The sequence below is a fragment of the Notolepis coatsorum genome (genome assembly GCF_963971535.1).
Source record: "Notolepis coatsorum genome assembly, contig: SCAFFOLD_453, whole genome shotgun sequence".
NCBI classification, from domain to species: Eukaryota; Metazoa; Chordata; class Actinopteri; order Aulopiformes; family Paralepididae; genus Notolepis; species Notolepis coatsorum.
The window spans coordinates 26,702-51,730 of NW_028174440.1; the positions used below are offsets into that span (position 1 = coordinate 26,702).

Below are 25,029 nucleotides of genomic sequence, written 5' to 3' on the forward strand. Positions count from 1 at the left end.
GTGCCAGCGACGACATAACTCGTTTTATCAGCCCCCCCAGTGAGTGCCGACGACGACAAATGTAGTTTAATTTTTTTATTAGCGATCTGAATTCATATTTCATCAACAGAGTCTCCCGTTGGTACAGCAGACCCTCTAGGAGCTCAGATGGGAAAAAAGCGCCCCCTATCGTCTATCCCTGTGTAACTGCAGGTCAGTCGATTAGACTGACCTGGGATCTGTAGATCTGTAGAGGTGGAGCCAACTGGCTCCATTGTGCTGGCGAGACGTCTGATCAAGAGGGATCTGATCGCGAGACGGAAAGCAGCATGGAATATATATTTACAGCAGCCAATAATCAATCAATAAGCGTTGTAACTGAGGGGTACAATTCCCTGACTGTATTACTAGATATGATACTTACTACCACTACCTTTGTACTTAATATTCGGCCACCCAGTACACGGCATAAATATATTATCATAAACACTCTCACGTAGATGAAACGGATCCAACACAAATGTACGAAGTCGAAGTATGCGTTTATTACTACACAGCAATGGTGTGTAGAGCAAGCACTTAATCACTTAATTACATTTATGAATTGAAATAGTATGCACTTTTATGGCAAAGAGTATTCGTCGGTATATCAATAGAGAATGTCCAATCTCTGATGGCGCAGGTGGTAAATATACAACCTGGAATAGTTAAGGAATAACAGCAATGATACTTTAATGATTATATACTAGATACACTAAGGGGGGGTTAATCCGGTCGCTTGTAAGCCGACAGGAGTAGGAGGGGGGGGGGGGGGGGGTAGAATCCGGCTGCCTCGTCCGGCCAAGGGTATCCCAGGTGAACCCACTGTAGTGCCGTTCAATGCGCCGGCGATCCTTGGACAGATGAAAGCAGGTGGACTCTTTGTGGGCCGGCTCTCTCCGGTCCACGGGGGAGAGACGTGAAGCGACCTCGTCTTGCAGAGCGTCTCCTCACCTTGCGTCCTCTCCAGGGGGGGGGGTTCCAACACACGGCAGTGTCGGGGGTCTTTATCCATGGAATAATCAAAGTATACAAAGCATAATCCGTGCCTGGGAAGGCGGGCTGTCGTCGGTAGAATAATCCGGTATACAGGTCCACTCGCTCGTCGGCTCTGGGGCTCCTCGGGTGCAGCTTCACATGGGGTCAACCACCCTGGGTAAGCAGCCAGTTCTCTGCCCGAAACGATGGGGTACTGACTACGGTAGTATTCTCACCGCACGAAGCACTATATATTAACAGACTATTATTAGCTTAATAGACTACGTCCAACTCGACGATATAGTGCCAAATATGACTATTCAAATATTAATATACACGATGTCTCAATACCGATGGTAGGCGAACTTGGCCTTACTCCCACACGTGGCGTCGCGGGGAGGCTTTACGTCTGTGACTCTATTGGAGGGTAAGAAACTGGACTGAAAAGGAAGTCCTACTTTAGTAGCGCAGTATATATACGCACTATGAACAAATAGTCCCATTAGTGGTGCGGTAGCCAGATTCCTACGCGGAACTAGGACTTGTTCGTACATGTGGAGCGGTACGTTTGAACTGGGTCTGAGGGGTATGGCAGCCTGGCACCAAGGTCTCGACCAATAGTAGAATGGAGACTATTATGGGATGTTCAGTAGGCTAGAATGGATATTCAATGCATATTGTACAAGGAATATACAAGGGATATCAGGGAATATTAGAGAATATACAAATACAATTAAATATATATATATAAATAAATATATATATTCGGTTTAATCTGGCCCTTCACAACAGCCACCCCCTGAATAGGTCCCAGACCTAATCAGTTAAACAGAGACAGATTAATCACGTTGTCTATTTACACATAAGGGTTTGCTGTAGGGGTCAGTCAACTTCACAAAGTCATAGGGTTGTAGGGTCATGGTCATCATCGATTGTGTCTGGGAGTCGAGGCAGTTCTATGAGCCTCGCCACGGGACGGGTGTAAGTGCGACCCTGGACGAGCACTTCAGCTGCTCGGACCTTGCCGTCGGCACCGGTGATCACTTTGCTTACGCGGCCGGCCGGCCACATAGCTCTGGGCAGTGATTGATCAATAATCATGACGACTGTTCCTTCTGTCAAATTGTCTCTCTCCTTTACCCACTTCTGGCGGGTCTGTAGAGACGGTAGGTAGTGCAGTAGGAAACTGTTCCAAAACTTGTCGGCTAATACTTGGCTGTACCTCCACATTCGTCGGCCGTTCGCTTCTTCAGGCCGGTACATTGTCTGGGGTAATGCAGGATCTAGCCGCTCCATCAGGAGTGTGTTGGGGGTAACTGGGTCGATATCCGCCACATCACTGGAGACATATCCGAGGGGCTTCGAGTTAAGTACTCCCTCAATCTCCGTGAGGACTGTCATTAGGACTTCTTCCGCCACAGTCTGGGCCCCAAGTACTGCGTACAGGGCTGTCTTTATGGAGCGCACTTCTCGTTCCCAAGTGCCACCGAAGTGGGGTGCGTTTGGGGGGTTGAATTGGAAATCAACCTGTGCTGGAGCGAGGTGGGTCTTAAGTTCTGGGCCCATAGCTTGGAAGCTCTCTCTCAGCTCTCTTTCGCCGCCTTTGAAGTTTGTCCCATGATCGGACAATAGGGTAGACGGTCTTCCTTTCCGTGATGTGAATCTTCGGAAGGCCATAAGGAATGAGTCTGTGCTCATGGTCGGGAGAAGCTCGATGTGTATCGCTCTGGTGGTCATGCATTTGAATACAATACCCCACCGCTTCTCGGTTCCTCTTCCTTTCTTTATGTGCAGCGGGCCAAAGCAGTCCATACCCGTTGAGTGGAATGGCTTGTCACCGATTCGGAGGCGACATGGAGGAAGGTCAGCCATCCTTGGTATGCTGGGCTGCGCGCGCCACTTGCGGCAGTCTAGACATGTTCGCTGGAAGCGTCGTACCGCCTCTCTTCCTTGTAGGATCCAGTAACGACGTCTGATTTCCGCGAAGACTCTTTCTGCTCCTGCGTGATGTACATCCTCATCGTATTTCTTTATAATCAGCTCTGTGACCTTGTGTCGGCTGTTCAATACGATCGGGTATTTAATGTCATCCGGTAGATTGGGGGCTCTGCGTAGGCGACCACCCACTCTGATGAGGGTATGAGCGTCGCTCTCGGGGGCCAGATGAATTAATCTGCTGTCGGATGGGACGGGCTTTCCTCCCTGTAGACAGGCCAATTCATCGGGGAACGAGTCTCTCTGGGCTCGCTGCAGTAGAAGCAATTCTGCTTCCTCGTAGTTAGCTGCTGACATATCAGCGGGGGACTTGCACTCCGGGTGGTACCGCAGGAATGTTCTTTGTTGTGCACTCTCTATGGACGTGCAATCGTCTATGTTAGGGTCGGTGGAGGCTACGGTGCTCAATCCACAGAACACAGACTTCTTATTTTCCACCTCCTCTGGACTTGCTTCCCTCGGGATAGGCATGGGCCACTGTCCTTCCGGGAGTCTTAGGAATGCGGGGCCGTCACTGTAGACATTGCGACGGGTGAGGTCATCCAGGGGCATCCCCCGGGTGATGACGTCAGCTGGGTTCTGTTTTGTATCAACGTAGCGCCACTCTGTTTCTCCGGTTAACTCTTCGGTTAAGTCTTGAATCTCGGTGACTCTGACTCCCACGAAGACTTTGTACTTGCATGAGTCCGATTTGATCCAGGCGAGTACTGTCGTGGAATCTGACCACAGGATTGTTCTAGACACCGGTATGGTGAGCTCACGTTGGGTGAGCGTGGCTAGGTGCGCTCCGGCTAGGGCTGCGCAGAGCTCTAGACGTGGGATAGATTGTTGCTTGCGTGGGGCTATTCTCGAGCGGGCGAGGACAAATGCTGTGTAGATCTCTCCCCCCTGGTCTTGGGCCCGCAAGTAGGCTACTGATCCGTATGCGACCTCTGAGGCGTCACTGAAGACGTGTAAGTCCATTTTACATGTCTCTGGCCTCACCGTGGGTGGGAAGTAGCTTCGGCGCATATTAACGCCTGGGAGTGAGTGGAGCTCCATCTCCCACTCTCTCCAGGTGGATGCAAGGTGTGCGGGAATGGGGTCGTCCCAGCCCTGGTCCTTGTCCCACAATGCTCGTACAATCATTTTTGCCCTGGTGGTGTACGGTAGAATACATCCTAGCGGGTCATATTGTCGGGCGAGTGTTGTGTACACACTCCATCTGGTGGTCGGTGCCGCCGCCGGCCTTCCCTGCTCCGTAGTCAGGGGCTTGTGTCTGTAGTGAAGCGAATCTGTTTTGAATCGCCACACCAATCCCAGGGTCATCTCCTGGGCTTCTCCCGGGATTGTAGCCATCCAGGTCTCGCTGCTGGCTGCCTTGTCCTCGGAGGAGAGGCTGCGCAGTACTTGCGGATCGCTGCTGGCCCACTGCCTGAGATCAAAGCCGCCTTTGATCAATGAGGCGCGGAGTTTAATCAGGAGAGCCTCGGCTTCTTCTTGGGTTGAAAGGCTTTGTAGACAGTTGTCTACGTAGAAGCTGTTCTTTACGCTGTGTCGGACCTCTTCGTCCGCTGCTGGGTCCTCTGCTACATGTTTCTGTAGTGCAAATGTAGCACAGCAGGGGCTGCACGTCGTTCCGAAGGGGAGGACTTCCCATTGGTAGATGGCTGGGTGCTCATCTCCTGGCTTCTCTCTCCATAGGAACCGTAACAGGGGCTTGTCCGCCTCTACTAATCTCACCTGCAGGAACATTCCTTTAATGTCCCCGCTGATGGCCACCTTTTCCTGGCGGAAGCGGAGTAGAACGCCGAGTAGGGAGGGGCCGAGTGTGGGACCGGGCAGTAACTCTTTATTCAGATTTTGGGATCCGATCTGGTAGCTGCAGTTAAATACTATGCGGTCTTTACCGTTGTGATGGACCTTGTGGTGGGGCACGTACCACGATTCAGTGGTCTGGTCAGCCTCTTTAATGTCCATCTTTGTGACGTGTCCCGCTGTGATGAGCTTCTCAATCTCAGCGCGGTATACACTCTCTTGGGCGGGGTTCTTGGCTAAGCGCCGCTCCGTGTTCAGCAGGTACCGTTCTGTGGCGTCTGTCTTGGCGTGGAAAGTAGGCATTCCTTCTCGCCGCAGGAGTGGCGTGGCGTATCTCAACACGCCGTTGACCGGGACTCTCTTGGTCCCTGTCTCGAGGAGGTGAATGGCGTAAATGTCATCTTTAGAGCGAATGTCTTTCTTTCCGTTCTTAAAGGGCATTTGTTCCAAGGTCCATAGCCGCTCTACGTGTTGCAGGAGTGCGGTTTCTCCCTCTGTGACTCGGGAGTGGAGACATCTAGTGGCTGTACTTCGGTTGAGAGATTTGGCGAGCGGGCCTTGGAGAGTCCATCCCAAACGGGTCTCGACTGCTGCAGGACAGCCTCGGGGTCCGGTATGAACCCGGTCTATCGGGACAATGAGGTCTGCATGGTCGGAGCCTATCAACAGGGTCGGCATAGCATTGTCTATGAGCGGGATCGGTAACTTGCGCAGATGTGCATATTTCTCCATCAGCTTGGCGACGGGGTATGTGTACCGCGACAGCCCTATTTCTTGGCTGGTGAAAGCGTCTGCAATCTGGTACCGTCGCTCAGGCTGGCCGCTCGCTGCGATAGAGAATGAGACATTCTCGCCCTTTATAGTCTTCAAATCTCGTCTTATTGTCCGAATTGTCATTTGGGTTTCGCTTCCCCGCAGCCCTAGCTGGGCCGCAGCGGAGGCGAGCAGCAGGGTCTTCTCTGACCCGTCATCGAGGACGGCGTAAGTGTCCAGGACTTTATTCTGGTAGCTTAGTGTCACACGCACTACTTTTAGGAGTACTCGGGCTCCACTGCTGCTGGCGGGATCGATGTACATGACGCTCGCTTTGCGGCTGGATGGTGCAGGTGAAGGGCGCCGTCTGTTACTGTCGTGAAGTATGTCCAGATGGGCTCCATCGCACTTGGTGCACCTTTTCTTTAAGCGGCATTCGGCTGCCATGTGTGAGCGCGCACAGCGAAAACAGCGCTTGTTGGACTTTATCCATTGACCTGCTTCCTCCGCGTTCAGCTTGGGGAAGGAGTCACATTGCGCTAGCCAGTGTTCTTTCTCACAGTAGGGGCACACTATCTTCCACTTCTCCGTTCTGGAGGGGGTACTGTGGCTCCTGCTGCTCGGTACTGACTCCGATTGGTGCATCACAGTCACCGATCTTCTTCCATCGTTTAGTCGTCTGGTTCCTTCTCTGGAGCCAGGGGTGCTCCGTCCGAATGTATCTAGCCGTAGGCTGCTGACTTCTCTCGCCAGGAAGTCTGCTAGATCGAGGAGGTTCGGTTCGGGGCCATTCGGGTCTCTGTGGTCCCTCTGCCGCCTAAAGCGCTCCTGACGAGCGGGCGGCAGCTTCTCCAGAATCCTTTCCACATTTGAGTTGGCGTAAAGTTCATGCCTCCCCTTCTCTCTTTGCGCTCCCAACATCCCTACCAGGGACTGCACTCTGATGGACAGGTCGTCCAGTGCTCGATTGTCTATTGCTGGGGGTAAGCGGTCGATGTGTCGGATCTCCTGGATCACGTAATCCCATATGCGCCCATACCTCTGGTCCAATGCTACCAGCGCTGCTGTGTATGGGGTGGTGGAAGTCGCGTAGGCGAGCGCTATATTATGTGCGCGGGGTACCTTTAAGTGCTTCAGTAGGATGGCGTATTTGTGGCGTTCATCCAATACATCCACCAACATGGTCTCCAGACACATGCGGAGTTCTGTATACTGGGCCCGGTTCTCTTGGGTGAAGTCGGGCACCATAGGCGTGCCAATGTATGACGCTGACTGTGGATACATCGGCGAGCGTTGGGGGAGAGGCCTCCTAGGCGAGTCTCCTCCCGCTCCTTGGTATGGGCTGGTACCGGCAGTGTACCATGGCCCGCTTGTCCAGGTGCTGTTCCTCGGTGCGGGTCGTGCGTCGTGCTCACCCGTGTATAGAGTCGGGGGTCTGTAGCGCAGCTCCGCGGGAGTATAGCCTGGGCTGTACCGGACCTCCTGGTCCGGTAGAGTACTGTGCTGTCTTCGGGCGTGGTTCTCCTCCTCTTCCTCTTCGTCTTCAGTTAGGTCATCCAGTGCTTGTAGTCTCTGGTTTAGCCTCTCCACAGGATATGCTGCTCCTTCCCGGTTGCTAGGTCTCGCTTGGACCGGTGGGGGGAGGTGGTCTGTGGGGGGTATAGACCTCGTCTGTTGGTCAAGTTCAGGGTTGTTTACTCGGCTAGGGGATGCCGCCCTGGAGGTGTGTCTAGACGAGTTCCTGGAGCCTCTGGCGGAGGGAGAGGGTGTTGTCCGTCTGATCAGCTGTTCTATTAGTTGCGACTGCTGTCTGTCGCGCGCTGCGTCCCGTTGAGCACCGGCTCGTTCTCGGGCCACATTCTCTTCCATCTGAATGAGTCTTATTTCTAGACGTATCTGCTCGTGTTCGCTTCGCTGCTGGATCTGCAGTCGGTCGCGTTCAGCAGCGGCGTTCAGGCTGATGAGGAAGGCCTGCTGTAGGGTCCTCTCTGCCTCGCTGGGAGAAGGCGGTTGTATAGGGGAGCCTTCCCTCGGGGTACTCCTTGCGGAGCCTTGGAGCTTTATCTCCACGGTGCTCTCCCCGTCTTCTTCCGTGCCGAGTTCTCTCTCTGTAGCGTTGTATTCCTCCCGGGACTCATCGGGGACTACTTCTTCAGTACTGGCGGGGTGTGAAGTCATGTCTGGTTCCCACTGGTCCCCACCGTGAACTTGGTCAGTTACATTAGAGCCCGTAGGGGCCTCTATGGTCGGGGTAGTCTGGGCGTTGGGGTTAGACATACTTTTACTTTCTAGTTTTACCGCGTTTACTGTTAGTAGAAGACTAGGTTGTTGACTGACAGCGTAAGCCTCTAAGTACTGAGGGAGCCGTCGTTCGCGCTGCGGGCGTTGGTTAGGAGGATCGTTTCGTGGAGTGTTCATCATAGGCCATTTCAATATTAATAACACTATATTAATATTACACTAATTACCCTCCGGCTCGAAGGACCAATTGTAACTGAGGGGTACAATTCCCTGACTGTATTACTAGATATGATACTTACTACCACTACCTTTGTACTTAATATTCGGCCACCCAGTACACGGCATAAATATATTATCATAAACACTCTCACGTAGATGAAACGGATCCAACACAAATGTACGAAGTCGAAGTATGCGTTTATTACTACACAGCAATGGTGTGTAGAGCAAGCACTTAATCACTTAATTACATTTATGAATTGAAATAGTATGCACTTTTATGGCAAAGAGTATTCGTCGGTATATCAATAGAGAATGTCCAATCTCTGATGGCGCAGGTGGTAAATATACGACCTGGAATAGTTAAGGAATAACAGCAATGATACTTTAATGATTATATACTAGATACACTAAGGGGGGGTTAATCCGGTCGCTTGTAAACCGACAGGAGTAGGAGGGGGGGGGGGTAGAATCCGGCTGCCTCGTCCGGCCAAGGGTATCCCAGGTGAACCCACTGTAGTGCCGTTCAATGCGCCGGCGATCCTTGGACCACAGATGAAAGCAGGTGGACTCTTTGTGGGCCGGCTCTCTCCGGTCCACGGGGGAGAGACGTGAAGCGACCTCATCTTGCAGAGCGTCTCCTCACCTTGCGTCCTCTCCAGGGGGGGGGGTTCCAACACACGGCAGTGTCGGGGGTCTTTATCCATGGAATAATCAAAGTATACAAAGCATAATCCGTGCCTGGGAAGGCGGGCTGTCGTCGGTAGAATAATCCGGTATACAGGTCCTCGCTCGTCGGCTCTGGGGCTCCTCGGGTGCAGCTTCACATGGGGTCAACCACCCTGGGTAAGCAGCCAGTTCTCTGCCCGAAACGATGGGGTACTGACTACGGTAGTATTCTCACCGCACGAAGCACTATATATTAACAGACTATTATTAGCTTAATAGACTACGTCCAACTCGACGATATAGTGCCAAATATGACTATTCAAATATTAATATACACGATGTCTCAATACCGATGGTAGGCGAACTTGGCCTTACTCCCACACGTGGCGTCGCGGGGAGGCTTTACGTCTGTGACTCTATTGGAGGGTAAGAAACTGGACTGAAAAGGAAGTCCTACTTTAGTAGCGCAGTATATATACGCACTATGAACAAATAGTCCCATTAGTGGTGCGGTAGCCAGATTCCTACGCGGAACTAGGACTTGTTCGTACATGTGGAGCGGTACGTTTGAACTGGGTCTGAGGGGTATGGCAGCCTGGCACCAAGGTCTCGACCAATAGTAGAATGGAGACTATTATGGGATGTTCAGTAGGCTAGAATGGATATTCAATGCATATTGTACAAGGAATATACAAGGGATATCAGGGAATATTAGAGAATATACAAATACAATTAAATATATATATATAAATAAATATATATATTCGGTTTAATCTGGCCCTTCACAACAAGCGTGATCGATATTTGGAATGGCGATCAGGAATTGGAATAATCTTTTTGGAGAACATCTGAACTAAGGTAAGGAGTCTATGTTACCAGTCTTGGGGTAATCGGAGTTGTATTAACTGAGATAACAATGTGTCCCCTATGTATGTATGTGTGTGTGTGAATGAATGAATGAATGAATGAATGAATGAATGAATGAATGAATGAAAACTTTATTAACAGATTGCAGAATGGGTACAGTACAGTACAGCTCAATGTGGCTGTGTGTGATCTTGAGGAAACGAGAGAATAGATTTCTCAGCTATAGCGTGCATAAGTACACATATACTATCGATAATCTAGCGTTTATTTGAAAACGATTCATAAATAGGCCGACAAATGACAACGTGTCTAGTGTATTCGAAAATATTCCAATAAATGCCGTTTATGGGGGAATGTTTCAATTTTCCGAATTTCTTTTAGAGAACGATAGCTTTTCGAAATGCTATAAAAAGGATATGAACCGATTAAAAAACAACCCGTTTCGACAATGTTGACTGCAAACAAGTCATTGATAAGCGACGGGCAGATTAGACACAGCCATAATTTAAAACATAGATTAGGCGTTTTTAACGCTAACATTGAAGTGGGTGGTGGCATTCAACGGGGTAAATCAACGTTAATCAAAGGCACTGAAAGTGTTAAACAAAAAAAATTGTTAGTAATCATTACTATGTAATGTTACAGTTAGTAAGGGTATGCCCATCTGCTATTTTTATTAAAAAAATTACAATGCAGTTTGCACATTTTAGTTACAGTACTTGAAGATTCTGGACAGTATTTCTCATTGTGGCAATAAATAAACATGAATTTGTTTGCATAAAGCAAGCATTTGTCGGCTATCATGTTGATAAGAGTATTAAAACTTGAAAAAGATCAGTTTAAGGTAGATTTAGAACAGATAAGAAATATGTGATTAATTTGCAATTAATCCCGAGTTAACTATGGACAATCATGCAATTAATCAGATTAAATATTTTAATCGATTGACAGACTTATATATATATATATATATATATTAGGGCTGTCAGTTTATCGCGTTAATTAGATTAATTAATTACACAGCAAATAATCGCGTTATGAAAATTAACTCAAAATTAATTACAAAAAAAAGTTTTTTTTTTTTTTTTTTTATAATAATTTTTTTTTGTATCTCATTCATTCCATAAGCATGTAGAATACACATTTACAGATTTTTTTTTAATATGGTCCATTTGCATGTTCTTGGTATCTGATTCTAGGGACATCTATGAATCTCAGGGAATGTATTCCCAGTGTCAGAAATACTGTGGGCTAGATCCACAAAGAATGGATTGTACGGTGCAAGTTGCACCCTTACTTACAATTCATTATGAATTGAAAATGGGGGACCCTGATGTAAACAAGACGAAAGTCTTTCTCTGGTCTGCATTCCCTTAACAATTGTGTGTATTGAGCCGTACTGTATTGTACCCATTCTGCAATCTGTTAATAACATTTTCATTCAATCAATCAATCTGCGCGGTGATTGATTGAATGAACATTTTATTTTGAGTAAATTGTAATGAACCAAATGAGAATATCAATAATTTTTTTTTATCTTTGACTGTGAATAACACCATGCTCAAATTGACCAGACCTGAAAAATCTAAGCAAATTAATAGATGGAAGATGATTAAACAGAAGGTTTTGTAGATACAGTACTGAATTCTGCCATCCGGACACATGCAATTTGAAATATGATTATAGAATATAGAATATGAGGCATAAAATGGTAATGCGATTAAAATGCGATTAATTAGATTAATTAATTACAAATCCTGTAATTAATTAGATTATTTTTTTTAATCGCCTGACAGCACTAATATATATATATATATATATATATATAAATTACCCGTTTTGACCCTGCCCCGCAAAGGACCTGAATTGACATTTACATTTAGTCATTTAGCTGACGCTTTTATCCAAAGTGATTTACAAGTTCTGTACGACAAGTCATCAGGAAGGGCACAACTCTCAGCTGAGTAACAATGTTCATCAAAGTGTTGAGTGCTACAGTGTAGGTTAGTTTATTCAGTGTAGGTTAGTTTATTAGGACAAGTGCATGACAGTAAGGTTAGTTAGGGTTAGATTTTTGTATTTTTTATTTTATTTTTAGATAATGGTTGAAGAAGTGCGTCTTTAGTCGACGGCGAAAGATTGGATGGGTTTCGGCTGTCCTAACTGGGGTGGGTAGTTCATTCCACCATTGTGGGGCAAGGACTGAGAATAGGAGACTTCTCTTTGATGACCCTCCCGGAGCTCGGATAGGAGTAGGTCTGAGGCAGCCAGAAGATGCAGAGTGTAGGGGTATTGAGGGTGTGTAGTTAGAGACCATTGACCGGAAGTAGGCGGGAGCGGTTCCCTTTGCCGCACGGTATGACAGGTCGAGGGCCTTGAAGCGGATTTGTGCAGCAATTCGTGCAGGTCCCTAAGAAGTGGGGTGACATGGGCCGACTTCAGTAGGTTTGAGATCAGGCGGGCTGCTGCGTTCTGAATGAGTTGAAGAGGCTTGGTGGCAGTGGCCGGGAGGCCAGCAAGCAGTGCGTTGCAGTAGTTGAGGCGGGAGATGACTGTTGATTGGACGAGGAGTTGGGTGGCTTCTTTTGTCAGGAAGGGGCGGATCCTTCTGACGTTGCTCAAGAGGAATCTGCAGGTTCTGGTTTGAATGAATGAATTGAGAATCGTTAAGAACCCGAATCGAAAAGCCTTTCTATCTTTTTCTCCCGTGCTACCCTACTGTCGGTCTGGGGAGGGTGTAGATTACCACATGCCTCCTCCGATACATGTGGAGTCGCCAGCCGCTTCTTTTCACCTGACAGCAAGAAGAGCGTAACTTGTGTGGAGGTTCACGCCATCTCCCCCAGATCCCCTCCCTGCTGAACAGGCGCCCCGACCGACCAGTATGAGTCACTGTTTGTAATGACCAGGACTCGTACCCCACCGGCTTCCCACCCGCGAACACTGCTAATTGTGTTCGTAGGGACGACTGACCAAGCCAGAGGTAACGCTGACAGCTGGATTAGAACCTAGACCTCTACGCTACCCAGCCACGCCTAACATCTAAGCTATTTGACATTGTTAAGTGACATGAAGGAATTTTCCAGGGGAAAAAACTAAACTTGTGGCCGTCTTAAAAGGATGGTTGAACGCCTCGATGGTCAGTCTGTGTAGTGAACGTCCCAGTTGTTCTTCCATCACGTTATTCAAATGAAGACGTAAATATAGTCCATTTTGACCATTTAGCAGTTTCTCTCCGACTTGGACATTAGTACACGGACCACGGTGGAAAGCTGCTGGTCCCCGACTAGCGTGGCTTCACATTACAGTCAGGGATGAGCAAGGTTGAAAGGCTCGAGACAAAATTATGCACAGAACTATCATCATGAACCCACATGGGCACAGTATTTTAGTTTCTGTTGTCATTTATTAATAAGCCGCAGAAGAGGTAAAATCCCAATTTTACTCGTTTGACATAATGCCACTTGCCAAGTGTAGGCAGGGTCTTTCTGGACATCATGTCAAACAAGTAAAATTGGGATTACATGCTTTGGGCCATGTAAAAGCGCCATGTAAAAGTAAATGGCCATGATTTTAAATGTCCAAGCTGAATGATTTCAATCAGGTTGAGGAAATATAGTCCATGAAACAGCAGTGTCTTCCCACAGGTTCTTAGGTTAGTAGTGGTGGTCTCGTGGCAGACTTGTTACTGTATCTATTTGGCAAGTGTCTCTCCCTGGGTAAACGAAGGTCAACAGAAATAAATAAATAATAAAACAAACATACATTCTCATGGATGCAGAGTTCCAGCCGTCCATCCTGGACCACGTAGATGCTGTCATCGTCGTCTCCGGGGCGGAACAGCCCCTCCCCCTCCTGTAGCTCTATGAACACCATGTGACGACACAGCTCCAGGAACAAGGGCTTCTCAAAGTGACCCAGCACCCTGCCGGACACACACACGTACACATTTACTCACTCTCGCACACACAAATGTACTCACTCATACACTAGGGCTGAGTGATTAATCCAGTTTAAATTTAAAATTGTGATTTTGGCTTCCAACTGTCATGAAAACAAGATAATCGGGATAAACCGATTATTGTGCCGCATGCCGTGTTGCGCTCATTTTGTCTTGTGTTGTAAATGCAGCACACCCTTCCTTCACAGCAGTGCTGCGAGAGTTCTCAACTCACTAACGTTACGTTCGTTTCTCCGTCTCCCTCAACTCTCTGCTCCTTGCTCACACACTCCAAGATATTTACAGTTGCTGACTGTAGAATCTATGCCATTAACGTTATCCTATGCATATATTTCACAACATACTGACACACAATAACTTAACATTTAGCAGCTGTGGTGGAACCGGATCAATCAGTCATGTGCATGGATCAATATAAATGTATTAGTAAAACACATGGATGAAATACTAGCAAGAGGTCAATGAGTGTGGCGTCTGGCCACCGAATCACACTGAAGAGGAGGAGGAGGAGCCTTTGGTTAGATCTTGAGGAGAGGAGGGGTGGGCGCCGTGGGGCCCATTGATGATGACCCAAGGTTGTGATATTTGGGCTATTGTCTCGATCAGACAAGGAATGTGTGATCGTAGAGCTAGATTCTTCCACACAGTCCACTAAAACGCCCTGTGACTGTGCCAAACCAAATCTACATTTGTGTTTACTTTAGCGCGTCTGTCCCACCTGAACTCAACAGGTGGTCAACTCCAACAGAGAACAGGATTTCCACTGTAGACGGCAAACAAACACAATGTCTTTCCCCCCGCTGTGCTCTGTCGCCATGTCTCCTGTGGGGTAACTGGCCCCACGCCGTGCATTGTTTTCTGACGGCCGCACACATCGTCGTGTATCGTCTCTTGCACAACATATTTCAGAGCAAATTGGCATCGGTAGCGTCTGCACCAGTCATGCGGTCGGTCGCACGTTCCTGTTCAAGGAGAGAACCAATAACAGGGCAAAAAGAGTATGTGGGGGAACTTTGACCCGTTCATTTGAATCTCTGAAGACAAGCAGGCATTACGCCAATTTATTTACCATGCAGAACCAGTAGGCCAATACCATAACCCAGAGAAACACCTTGAGAATACGGTCTAACAGATATTCATCATAGAAATATATGTTGCACAGTATAAATATGTATGCAATACATTGTTTGTTAATAAACTGTGCTCCTAAATTCCTTTTTGTGCTTGTGTACTCGTTGGGGAAAAAGTCGGGGTGCAGAGGCCCAATACTTAACACATTCCCCGCCAAAAACGAGTTTACTCGTTATTGGCCGCCAATACTTGTTTTTGGGATCGTTATATAGTTTATTCGCTATATCTATTCATAATTCATAGCTGCAGCCTCTGGTATAGTCTTCAGACCCTGTCTGAGCTGGCAGACGGTCAACACCGCCCTCTACTGCCAGGCGGAGCTATTGCATCTCATTGAAAATGGGCTTGTGTCTTTTAGGAGGCGATCTGAGCCGGGCGGGCAGGGTTTAAATATTCAGGCGAGCCACTTCTATACAACGATGGCATCAGTAACTCCGCCCGCCCGCCCGTCATTGTGAAATGGTCGGTAGTGTGGTGCGGACCTCCAAGAGCATTATTTGGAATTGCGATAAGATATTTGGATTATCTCTTTTGCATTACATCAGATACAAGGTAAGAACATCATATATGAATTTGATAGTTGATCTGACATTTATTTCTACCCCGATCACAGCTATCTGTGTGGACCGTGTATGTCTGTTTACCGTTGGCTGCGGTGGGTGTGGGGGGGGGGGAGCGCCCCGCTACGACGGTCATTTCATGTATGGACAAGGAGACATAATAGTGATAATCTAGCGTTCATTTCAGGATGATTAGATAATCAGCCAAAAAATTACAACGTGATGACTGGATTACAGTAAAATGCATTTTTCTCGCCTTTTCCTGGAATTACTGAAAAACACCCAAACCATACTCTATTCAAAACGGTATAAAACGGAAATGTACCGATGAAAAAACAATCCGTGTCTGCAATGTTGACTAGAAGCAGCTCACAGAGACCCGACGGCGTTATTAGACCCATAGATATAATATAAGATATATTTTAAGCACTCGCAAATGTCACAGTCTAAAACTATATCCATTGAATAAAGACCTGGCAATGAATGGGATATCAGCGCCTCCTGCTGTGGCGGTCAATGTGTTAAGGGGACCCATTGTGAAAATGGCCTTTACCTGTGTTTTGCATTGTTTTTACTGGTAGCAATGCAGAGAGCTGGGCTCGAACCCAGCATCTCCTGCATTAGTGGCGAGCGCCTTGCCCACTGCGCCACTTAGCCGCCCAGTTCCAGGCACTCTTCATGTATAAAAAAGCTTTAATAATTTGCTTAGTTCATTTTAGAACAATTAAAAAAACACCAACATGTTTCGGCCTCTTTATCGGCCTTCTTCAGGGCATACAACTACAAAAAAGGGAAAAAAATTAACTTGTTGAAGAGGACTAAAATAATGTTTAGGGATTGGAATCTGTATCAGCGGTGAAAAGGTTTGTCCATCCATGCTATTTACATTACCCTCAGTCTGTGTTTACGTTCAGTCCGACTGTGAAGCAGCGATGAAGCTACAGCTAGACCAGGGGTGGCCAACCCGCGGCTCGCGAGCCGCATGCGGCTCTTTGCCCGTCAATGTGCGGCTCTTCCTTCAAAAGACTACACTCACTTTTGGATGTGCCACTTCCTCCTGTCAATATGCGCCGGTTTCCGACTCAATGCCCTGAGATTTCTATAATCTTATATTTCACTAATAACAGTTAAAATAATTGGTAAACAAACGTAATGCTGAAAATATACACTTTTACTGTATATCTCGGGCTTAAGAGGTTAACCCTGTGAGGCCCAAATTTAAAAGACATTAGCAACTTCAGAGGCCAGAGGGTGGGACATATAAACACATTTACTATCAAATAGCATTGCGAGGCTGAACAACAGGACCAATTGACTATACATGTGCTTAAATGGGAACTATCTTATAAATGGCCTTTTCAGCGTTTAGCATTGTTTCCTAGCTATGTGGACTTATATTAATATGATCTATGTCTCTAATTCTCATATTGGCGCATTCTTCCAATTCTCCTCTCACAATATTCACCCTCACTGAACTGAGTCATCTGAAAATTTGCATATCTGTGATGTCAGAGATTTCTCAGCTGCATAATAATGTGGCAGTTGATGTGGCAGTTGGCACCAGGCCACACAGTGGTTGGAGCCCAGCCTGAGTCAAAACGGCTTAAGATCTTGAGATAGAAAAATGCGGTTTTTGAGTACTTGATTAGAAATACAAACCGTACGTTAAATCTAGAGGAAGGAAGGACGTGGTACTTACCTCACCATTTGAAAAAAACCTAGGTGTTCCATAGACTCACAGGAATTGTGTAAAAGTGCCCAAATAGTGAAAGATAGTCAAATAGTTCCCCTTTAACATTTTTTAAATAAACATTCTTTTTTTAAATGGCTAAAAGTGATTTTGTAATTTTGCAACCGTGGGTCTCACAGGGTACTTTTAACCCTGTGAGGCCCAAATAAAAAAGACATTAGCAACTTCAGAGGCCAGAGGTGGCCATCGGCATATTTAGACCACTATCAGTAGGGCACGTGCCCTACTGATGATCATCTGTGCCCCACTGATTTAAAAAAAAAAAAAAAAAAAAAAAAAAAAATTACAAATGTTTTTTATTTCCCCTTTTTTAACATGATCAAATGATCATTTAACATGATCAAATAATTATTATAATATTTTTTACTTCACTTTGAAATATTATAGTGAAATATTTTGCAATGTTGTCGCATTTATCTTGTTGAAATCCTCCAACAGGCTCTTTTTTGTAAGTTGACTGGTTTGCACACCAATAATACAGTGCAATAATAGAATAGTAGAATAGATAGTAAAATTATGCAATAGAATGGCCAGAGTAAAATAGTGCTACAGTACAATCAACAGCGGGGTGTATTAGAAGGCTATGGTGAAGAGGTACGTTTTTAGCTTATTTCTGAAAATATTAAGAGATCTAGCTTCCCTAATGTCCATAGGTAGTGTGTTCCATAACTTTGGTGCATAGTTAGCAAAGGCTGCATCCCCGATTTTCTTTAGACTGTGGCTTGGAACCTTCAATAGTAGATGATCGCAATGTTTATACTTTGTATATAAGGAGGAGGACCTTGAAATCAATTCTAAATGTTACCGGAAGCCAGTGTAGGTTATTTACTTGTAACTTTGGGTTTGATCCAAGGAGTAAGTTGCCCCATATTGCTCTGTAACATTTCTCTTTTTGTTATAGGACCGACTAGTCGGATTTCAGTTTTGCCCTCATTTAATTTTAGGAAGTTGTTCGTCATCCATTTGTTTATTGCTAAGAGACAGGCGGAAATGGAGTTTATAGCTGTGTGATAATTTGGTTCAGCGGAGATGTACAATTGTGTGTAATCTGCGTAACTATGGAAACATACATTGTGCTTTCTAATGATGTCTCCTCAATGTTCAATGTTCAATGCAATGTTCAATGCAAGTAAAGCACTTTAAAGTATGACTAAATGCTTTCTTGACTATATATATAGTAACTGTTCCAAAATGCATAGATTTCTATGCATTTCAGGAGTTTGGGGGGTTGGCTCCCCCAAATAATTAAATAACATAACCCTAACCTAACCCTAAAACCGAAATAAAGTTTAAAAAAAATAGTTACAAAATCCACCCATTTTCGCCCACAAACCGGCCAAATCTTTCTTACTGAAGTGCTGGGTCGAGATACGCCCCATACCTATAAACACATGAAGTGACTGAAAAAAAAGGTTGAGAAACGCTGGTATATGGTGTGGCTCTTTGTGGTACCACAGTAATTTTTGTGGCTCTTAGTCTCTGACTGGTTGGCCACCCCTGAGCTAGACCAACATGTTACCTGACGTTCTTCAGCATGTAGAGGACCTCGGACGGCAGGTTGGAGCTCTGCACGTCAAACTCCGTCAGGTCCGCCTCCAGCAAGGAAGGGGGGGGCTCCTTGGGCTGCAGGGTGGGCGGGTCCTTCCGAATCTGAAGAATCCTGATGGGTGAGAGACTAATTAGTCCACAGATTCCTTCTTGTTTCGTTTTTTATTTTTTTTTTATTTTTTTGATACAGTGATATATCACAATATTTCATCATATCAACATGAGACGCCAAATATCGCTAAGCTGGGGCATGTGTGCAGAGAACATCGTTCCAATTTATTTTAACAAGAATCCTTCCAGACCTCTTGGTGACAGCCAGGGGTGTGGCCAGTGACATCATGCTAGAGTAGGAGGAGTCATACTTGCGAGCTATGCTGAGTCATACGTGTGAGCTATGCTGAGGAGTCATATTGAGGAGTCAAACTTGCGAGCTACACTGAGGAGTCATGCTGAAGAGTCATACTTGCGAGCTATACTGAGGAGTCATATAGAGGAGTCATACTTGCGAACTATGCTGAGGAGTCATATAGGAGTCATACTTGCGAGCTATGCTGAGGAGTCATACTGAGGAGTCAAACTTGCGAGCTACACTGAGGAGTCATGCTGAAGAGTCATACTTGCAAGCTATGCTGAGGAGTCATATAGAGGAGTCATACTTGCGAACTATGCTGAGGAGTCATATAGAGGAGTCATACTTGCGAGCTATACTGAGGAGTCAAACTTGCGAGCTACACTGAGGAGTCATGCTGAAGAGTCATACTTGCAAGCTACACTGAGGAGTCATGCTGAAGAGTCATACTTGCAAGCTATGCTGAGGAGTCATATAGAGGAGTCATACTTGCGAACTATGCTGAGGAGTCATATAGAGGAGTCATACTTGCGAACTATGCTGAGGAGTCATATATTATAGAGGAGTCATACTTGCGAGCTATGCTGAGGACTTTGGTTCTCTTGCGTATACGCTGTGGCTGCTTGGACACGGAGGTAGTGGAGCCGGCTGCTGTGGAGGACAACGTCTGGACCTGAAACACAGTCAAGGACATTCAATATATAAAAACATTACTGTCCATTCATGACCTGAGACAGTCAAGGACATTCAATATATAAAAACATTACTGTCCATTCATGACGTGAGACAGTCAAGGACATTCAATATATAAAAACATTACTGTCCATTCATGACCTGAGACAGTCAAGGACATTCAATATATAAAAACATTACTGTCCATTCATGACCTGAGACACAGTCAAGGACATTCAATATATAAAAACATTACTGTCCATTCATGACCTGAGACAGTTGTGGTATAATATATCCTCATGTAAATACACCCCCCTCCCCTGTGTCCCCCAAACCTGTACCCCCTCCCCCCCATCTGACCTATCAAATGGGACCACACACCCCCTTTGTTGAACTATAAAGGGCTCTTCCCGACCACAATCAGGGTCTTACCTGGGTAATTTCAGCTGATCACCTGGGGCGAGAGCCTCAGCCATTCTCTCTATGTATTCTATCTGTTTGGTTAATAAACCTTGTTATTATCCAAGCCTCGGTTGACTGAGACATTCTTCATCAGGATATCCACAAATATCCCACAATTGGCGTCTACGAACTTGTGACGGACTTTTTGCGTCCTCCCGGCATGCTGTATCGTTTCATCTATACAGAGAAAAGTGAGTATATAGACTGGTCGACCAAAAAATTTATGGAAAGGAATTAAAAAAACTTCCCGCTTTTCTCTGTGCCAGGTGAATATTACAGAATGTTGTCAAATATTGAGATCATGGCTGAGTGAGAATAATGTGCATTAATATATCTGATCTGTATTGAGAATCGTACCGGGGAAACGCGTGTACCTGGGTCCTTATCTGGACAGATGTTCTGAAAGGATGGGTTGTCTGTGCTATTCCCGGATTTGGCTGTTGCCAAACCGAAAGTTAGGGCACAAAATAATCGGTTGTTGGTTTGCTAACCCAAGTCTAGCTGATGCAGGCTAAAATATAGGCAACAAGGCAAGAAGCGTGGGCTTATTATGATGTGATATCCATGGAAAACGCTACTCTATTGGAACCTATTAATTACCAGAGTAGCGTCATAATATTCATTGTTTCAACCTCAAACTAAACCCACAATATCTTCCATTCCTGAAAACGATGTATTTGGATTGAATTCCAATTGATTATACAGATAGCGGGAAGATGACCTGTCTCGGGAGTACGTGAATGTACATTTAACGAGTCGCAGGTCGAAGGGACCGTGAGTGTGATTAAAAGGTATATATAATCTAATATATCGCTGGTAAATTTCGAAGTCAGGTTCGGTCGTTATGACTTTAATAACGATGTGTAGTTAAATCAAGGGATAAATGCCTTGTCGCAACAGATGTTGGCCGACTAAACGTACAGCGATCCAATACAGTCAGATATACACACACGTTAACTTATATGTATTAATGTTTGTTTGTCTGTTTAAAGTCTCGTTTGTACGTGCACAGTATGCCGACTGATATCGCGCCGAGCATTGAGAGACGAGTTAACATTATGGGAATAACATTGGGGTACAACTCGCGCGACATGTAACGTCCGGTTGGAAATTATAGTTTTATCGTTTCTATTTGTTTACGTTTCACTATGCACAAGTGACGTTCATTCGGTTACAAAACGCTGGTTTTAGGTAAATTCCAGGCTATTGAGAGCTCGCGGAACTAGTACTGCAGGATTGCAAAGCGTTATTTCCGAGGCGAATGGGAACGCACGAACGTCGCTTGGAGCGATGACGTCACGCTATGCGCGCCGTGGAGTTATGGTTTTGTTGTGAGCCTATCCATAGGCGAACGTAAAGTTTAATATGCCCGAGGGCGAGGGTATATGAAATCCACGTGTAGCATATGTTTTATTTGTATATGTATGTGCGCGCTGCTATTGGAAAGTGTTGAGTTGCTGTGGCGAGATGCAGAAGAGTGTTTCCAGGAACGCATTGTCCCAGACAACCAAGAGAAACGAGCCGAGCATTGCATTGACGACACGTAACGTGCTACAGCCTCAGGAACCACTATTCGATTAAAGATACACATGGGCACAAAAGGGGGTAAGTTAATATGGTTATTCAATAACTGAACTGAACTGTGAGGATCCAACGTGAACAGCAGCTTTTTCCGGTGAGTATAAAATCCTAATGTAGCTGCATGACATAACTATCTTCTCATTCGCAGTGAATTATAGATATCCCATATCGCTTGAGTGATTGGTTTTCATTACTGTACACGTTATAAGTCACATAAAGCTAATTACAATGTCTGTTTCAGAATTATAATACATCTGTGGGCGTACCGGTCATACTAACAATACGGGGAGCTAAACAAACACTTCCGATTCCCAGTATATGGCAGTACAGGAATTGTCCACATAAACAGCGTTAGATTAGACTTTATAAGCTTTCAATGTTAAAAAAAACTTGGGCACAAACAACATAGATCATGTTTAAAAGTAAGATGTTTAGGTTATATTCACTTGAGTTAATGTGTTTATCTAAAGAACCAATGAAAGATAACTAGCCCTTTCCATTGTAAGACATTTTTAAACATGATTCAAAATGTGTGGGTCCACATTCATATGCTTGTGTACATATGCGATATGATTGATAAATGATAACACTATCATTACATCCAAGAACGGGATGGATGAGATCTAGCTAATGTTTGTTGAGCACACAGACAGTCAAAGAGGATTCACCCAGGTTTTAGAAAAGAGTGGAAAATTAACATGTGTTTGTATTTACAGATCTGGCTCTGAGGCGAGATGCAAAACAGTGAATGACTACACCCAAATTGTATCACAAAAGACAGAAAATCCAACAATTTGCATGTCAACCGAGAGACAGTGCAGAGCTGAGAGACAATCGATTGACCATTTGGAACAAATCTACATCCAAAACACCCACATGTAAATTTCTTCAGAGTGGGCACTTGGGAGACAAAGCAATGCAAATGCCTGCACTCGTGACCACAGACTTGATGAACTCACCTAGCGGTGGATGGCAACAGAGAACCACTTAATTAACATGAATTAGACACCGGTGATGAATTTGCAGTTATGAAAATCTACCTAACTCCCATACTAACAATAACTAACCAGTCGTTTTCATCATCTCTTTTCAAAAGACACATGAATTAGAGAAGTGCCCGAGATGAAAGATTAATGATGAAAACAACTACTTACAATCCCCTCCTTCTATTCTCTGTTCATAACCAATAACATGCATGACTTTCCTTAGACTATTCTTTTAACAACTAATACTCTCCATGATTGCAAAATTATCAACCACCAAAATTGCAGCACAATTATCTAAATGTACAAGATATCAACAACATTGATCATTTAGCTGACACTTTTATCCAAAGCGACTCACAGGTTCTGTACGACAGGACATCAGGCAAGGCACACCTCTATCAGCTGAGTAACAATGGTCATCAAAGTGTTGAGTGCTACAGTGTAGATTAGTTTATTAGGACAAATGCATGACAGTAAGGTTAGTTAAAACGTAGATGACAAAACAAATGATTGTTTTTCATGCAAAAATTAACTGGCTACCTAGATTTTATGTTTTTTCCCCATGCTATGCTATGATGAGCCATACTGAGATGTGAAAAACGCCAGAGAAGTCGTGGCGAGGTAAGTATCCTGAGGCACACCCAACGCATCCTGAGGTAAGATCAACTTCAATTTAACACCACAGACTATTTTATCTGATTCAAGACTTTGGACATTCATTTACAAATTTTATTTAAAGCCTAATGCTGTAAGATCTAGTTAGACACAAGATCTGATAAAATTGTAGTGAATGTGACCTTCTTGACGTAAGTTATCACTGCTAATGCAATTGGTTTGCATTTCCTATTGTCAATTAAGTGATTTTATTTACTATGAATTGAATTAATCCCAAAATGATTTTCCACTTTAGCAGAAAGGCGTTGAATCATTTATGTGAGGAGTTTTCTAAGGCAGTGTTTATCACCCTCAGATCACGAATTGGTGAGAGGACAGGACGAGTGAGACGACGCGCGACCTGAACCACGAAGCTGCGGACACAACCAATGACGATTCGGACAATAAGAAGAGATCTAAAGACGATAAAGGGCGAGAATGTCTCCTTCACTATCGCAGCAAGCGGGCAGCCAGAGAGACTGTATAGGATTACTAATGCTTTCACCAGCCAAGAAATAGGCCTGTCGCAGTACACCTACCCCATCGCCAAGCTGATGGATAAATATGTGCACCTGCGTCAACTACCTATCCCGCTCATAGACGGTGCCACCCCGACCCTGCTGATAGGCTCCGACCATGCAGACCTCATAGTCCCGATAGACCGGGTCCACACAGGGCCCAGAGGCTGTCCTGCAGCAGTCGAGACCCGCCTAGGATGGACATTACAAGGCCCCCTCGCTAAGTCTCTTAACCGAACAGCAGCCACTAGCTGCCTCCACTCCAGAGTGACAGAAGAAGACACCACCCTCCTACAGCATGTCGAGAGGCTATGGACACTAGAGACAATGCCCTTTAAGAACGAAAAGAAAGACATTCGTTCCAAGGAAGACATTTACGCCATAGCACTCCTCGAGCAAGGGACAAAGAGAGTCAAAGTCAACGGAGTGATGAGATACGCAACTCCACTCTTGAGGCGAGAGGGTATGCCCACCTTCCACGCCCCAAAAGAAGCGACGGAGCGGTATCTATTGAACACAGAGCGGCGCCTAGCCAGAGACCCCGCTCAAGAGACTGTGTACCGCGCTGAGATTAACAAGCTAATCACAGCGGGACACATAAAGAAAATTGACAACCAGAGGCGACGACAACAACCGTGGGAGAACCATCCAACCCAGCCCACAGACATCCCCAAGAAAGTGGAGCAGAGGACCACGAAGGAGACTGACCAAGGAGACACTGACGAAGAGGAGATCAACCTTTGACGGCCTCCACCCCGGCACTGCAGACCAAACCCATCACCTGCAGATGGGAACCAAAGCCCCGACCATCAAGGTGGATCCCCATGACAAGATTGTCATCCGTGTGAGAGAGAGCGTCCTACTGACTAGCCACTACACCGGCGGGCCCTCGCCCTCCATCAAGTGGTACCGCAATGACGAGAAGAGGACAGCGAAACCAGCACAACACATTCAAAAACGGCCGCCCCCTCGCCCCTCTAGTACCGCGATGACGAGGAACGGGGGGGACCAACCACCACGTTCAAGAACGCCCTGACCACCATGTCTCTAGGCCTGATAGGGGCCAAGCGTGAGCACAGTGGCAGACATGTGGTGGTGATGGAGAGCAGCGCAGACAAGTGACCCTTGACAGGGAATGGACGGCGACCAGTGAATATTCCCGACTGCATCGTCAAGAAGAGACACATAGCAAATGAGACCTGTGAACGAAGAGACTTCTGAATACACATTGTCCAAAATTGTTATGTATTTATTTACTTTTTACTGTCTTACTGCCACACGACAGGCTCACAGAAACATCAACTGAATGTACGATACGTT

At 45.8% G+C, this 25,029-nt stretch overlaps 1 protein-coding gene across 1 annotated transcript in view; it reads right to left on the reverse strand.

Moving 5' to 3' along the window:
• pnpla7a (patatin-like phospholipase domain containing 7a) overlaps positions 1–25,029 on the reverse strand; it is a gene marked incomplete at its 3' end in the record, with an annotated part of 60,230 nt that overhangs the window by 20,709 nt on the left and 14,492 nt on the right. The window contains exons 5-8 of the mRNA XM_084338587.1: positions 19,409–19,509; positions 18,459–18,599; positions 13,303–13,462; positions 9,547–9,550 (exon numbers count right to left, since the gene is read on the reverse strand). Of these exons, the coding sequence (XP_084194713.1) occupies positions 9,547–9,550; positions 13,303–13,462; positions 18,459–18,599; positions 19,409–19,509 (406 nt within the window). The remainder of the gene's footprint in view (positions 1–9,546; positions 9,551–13,302; positions 13,463–18,458; positions 18,600–19,408; positions 19,510–25,029) is intronic.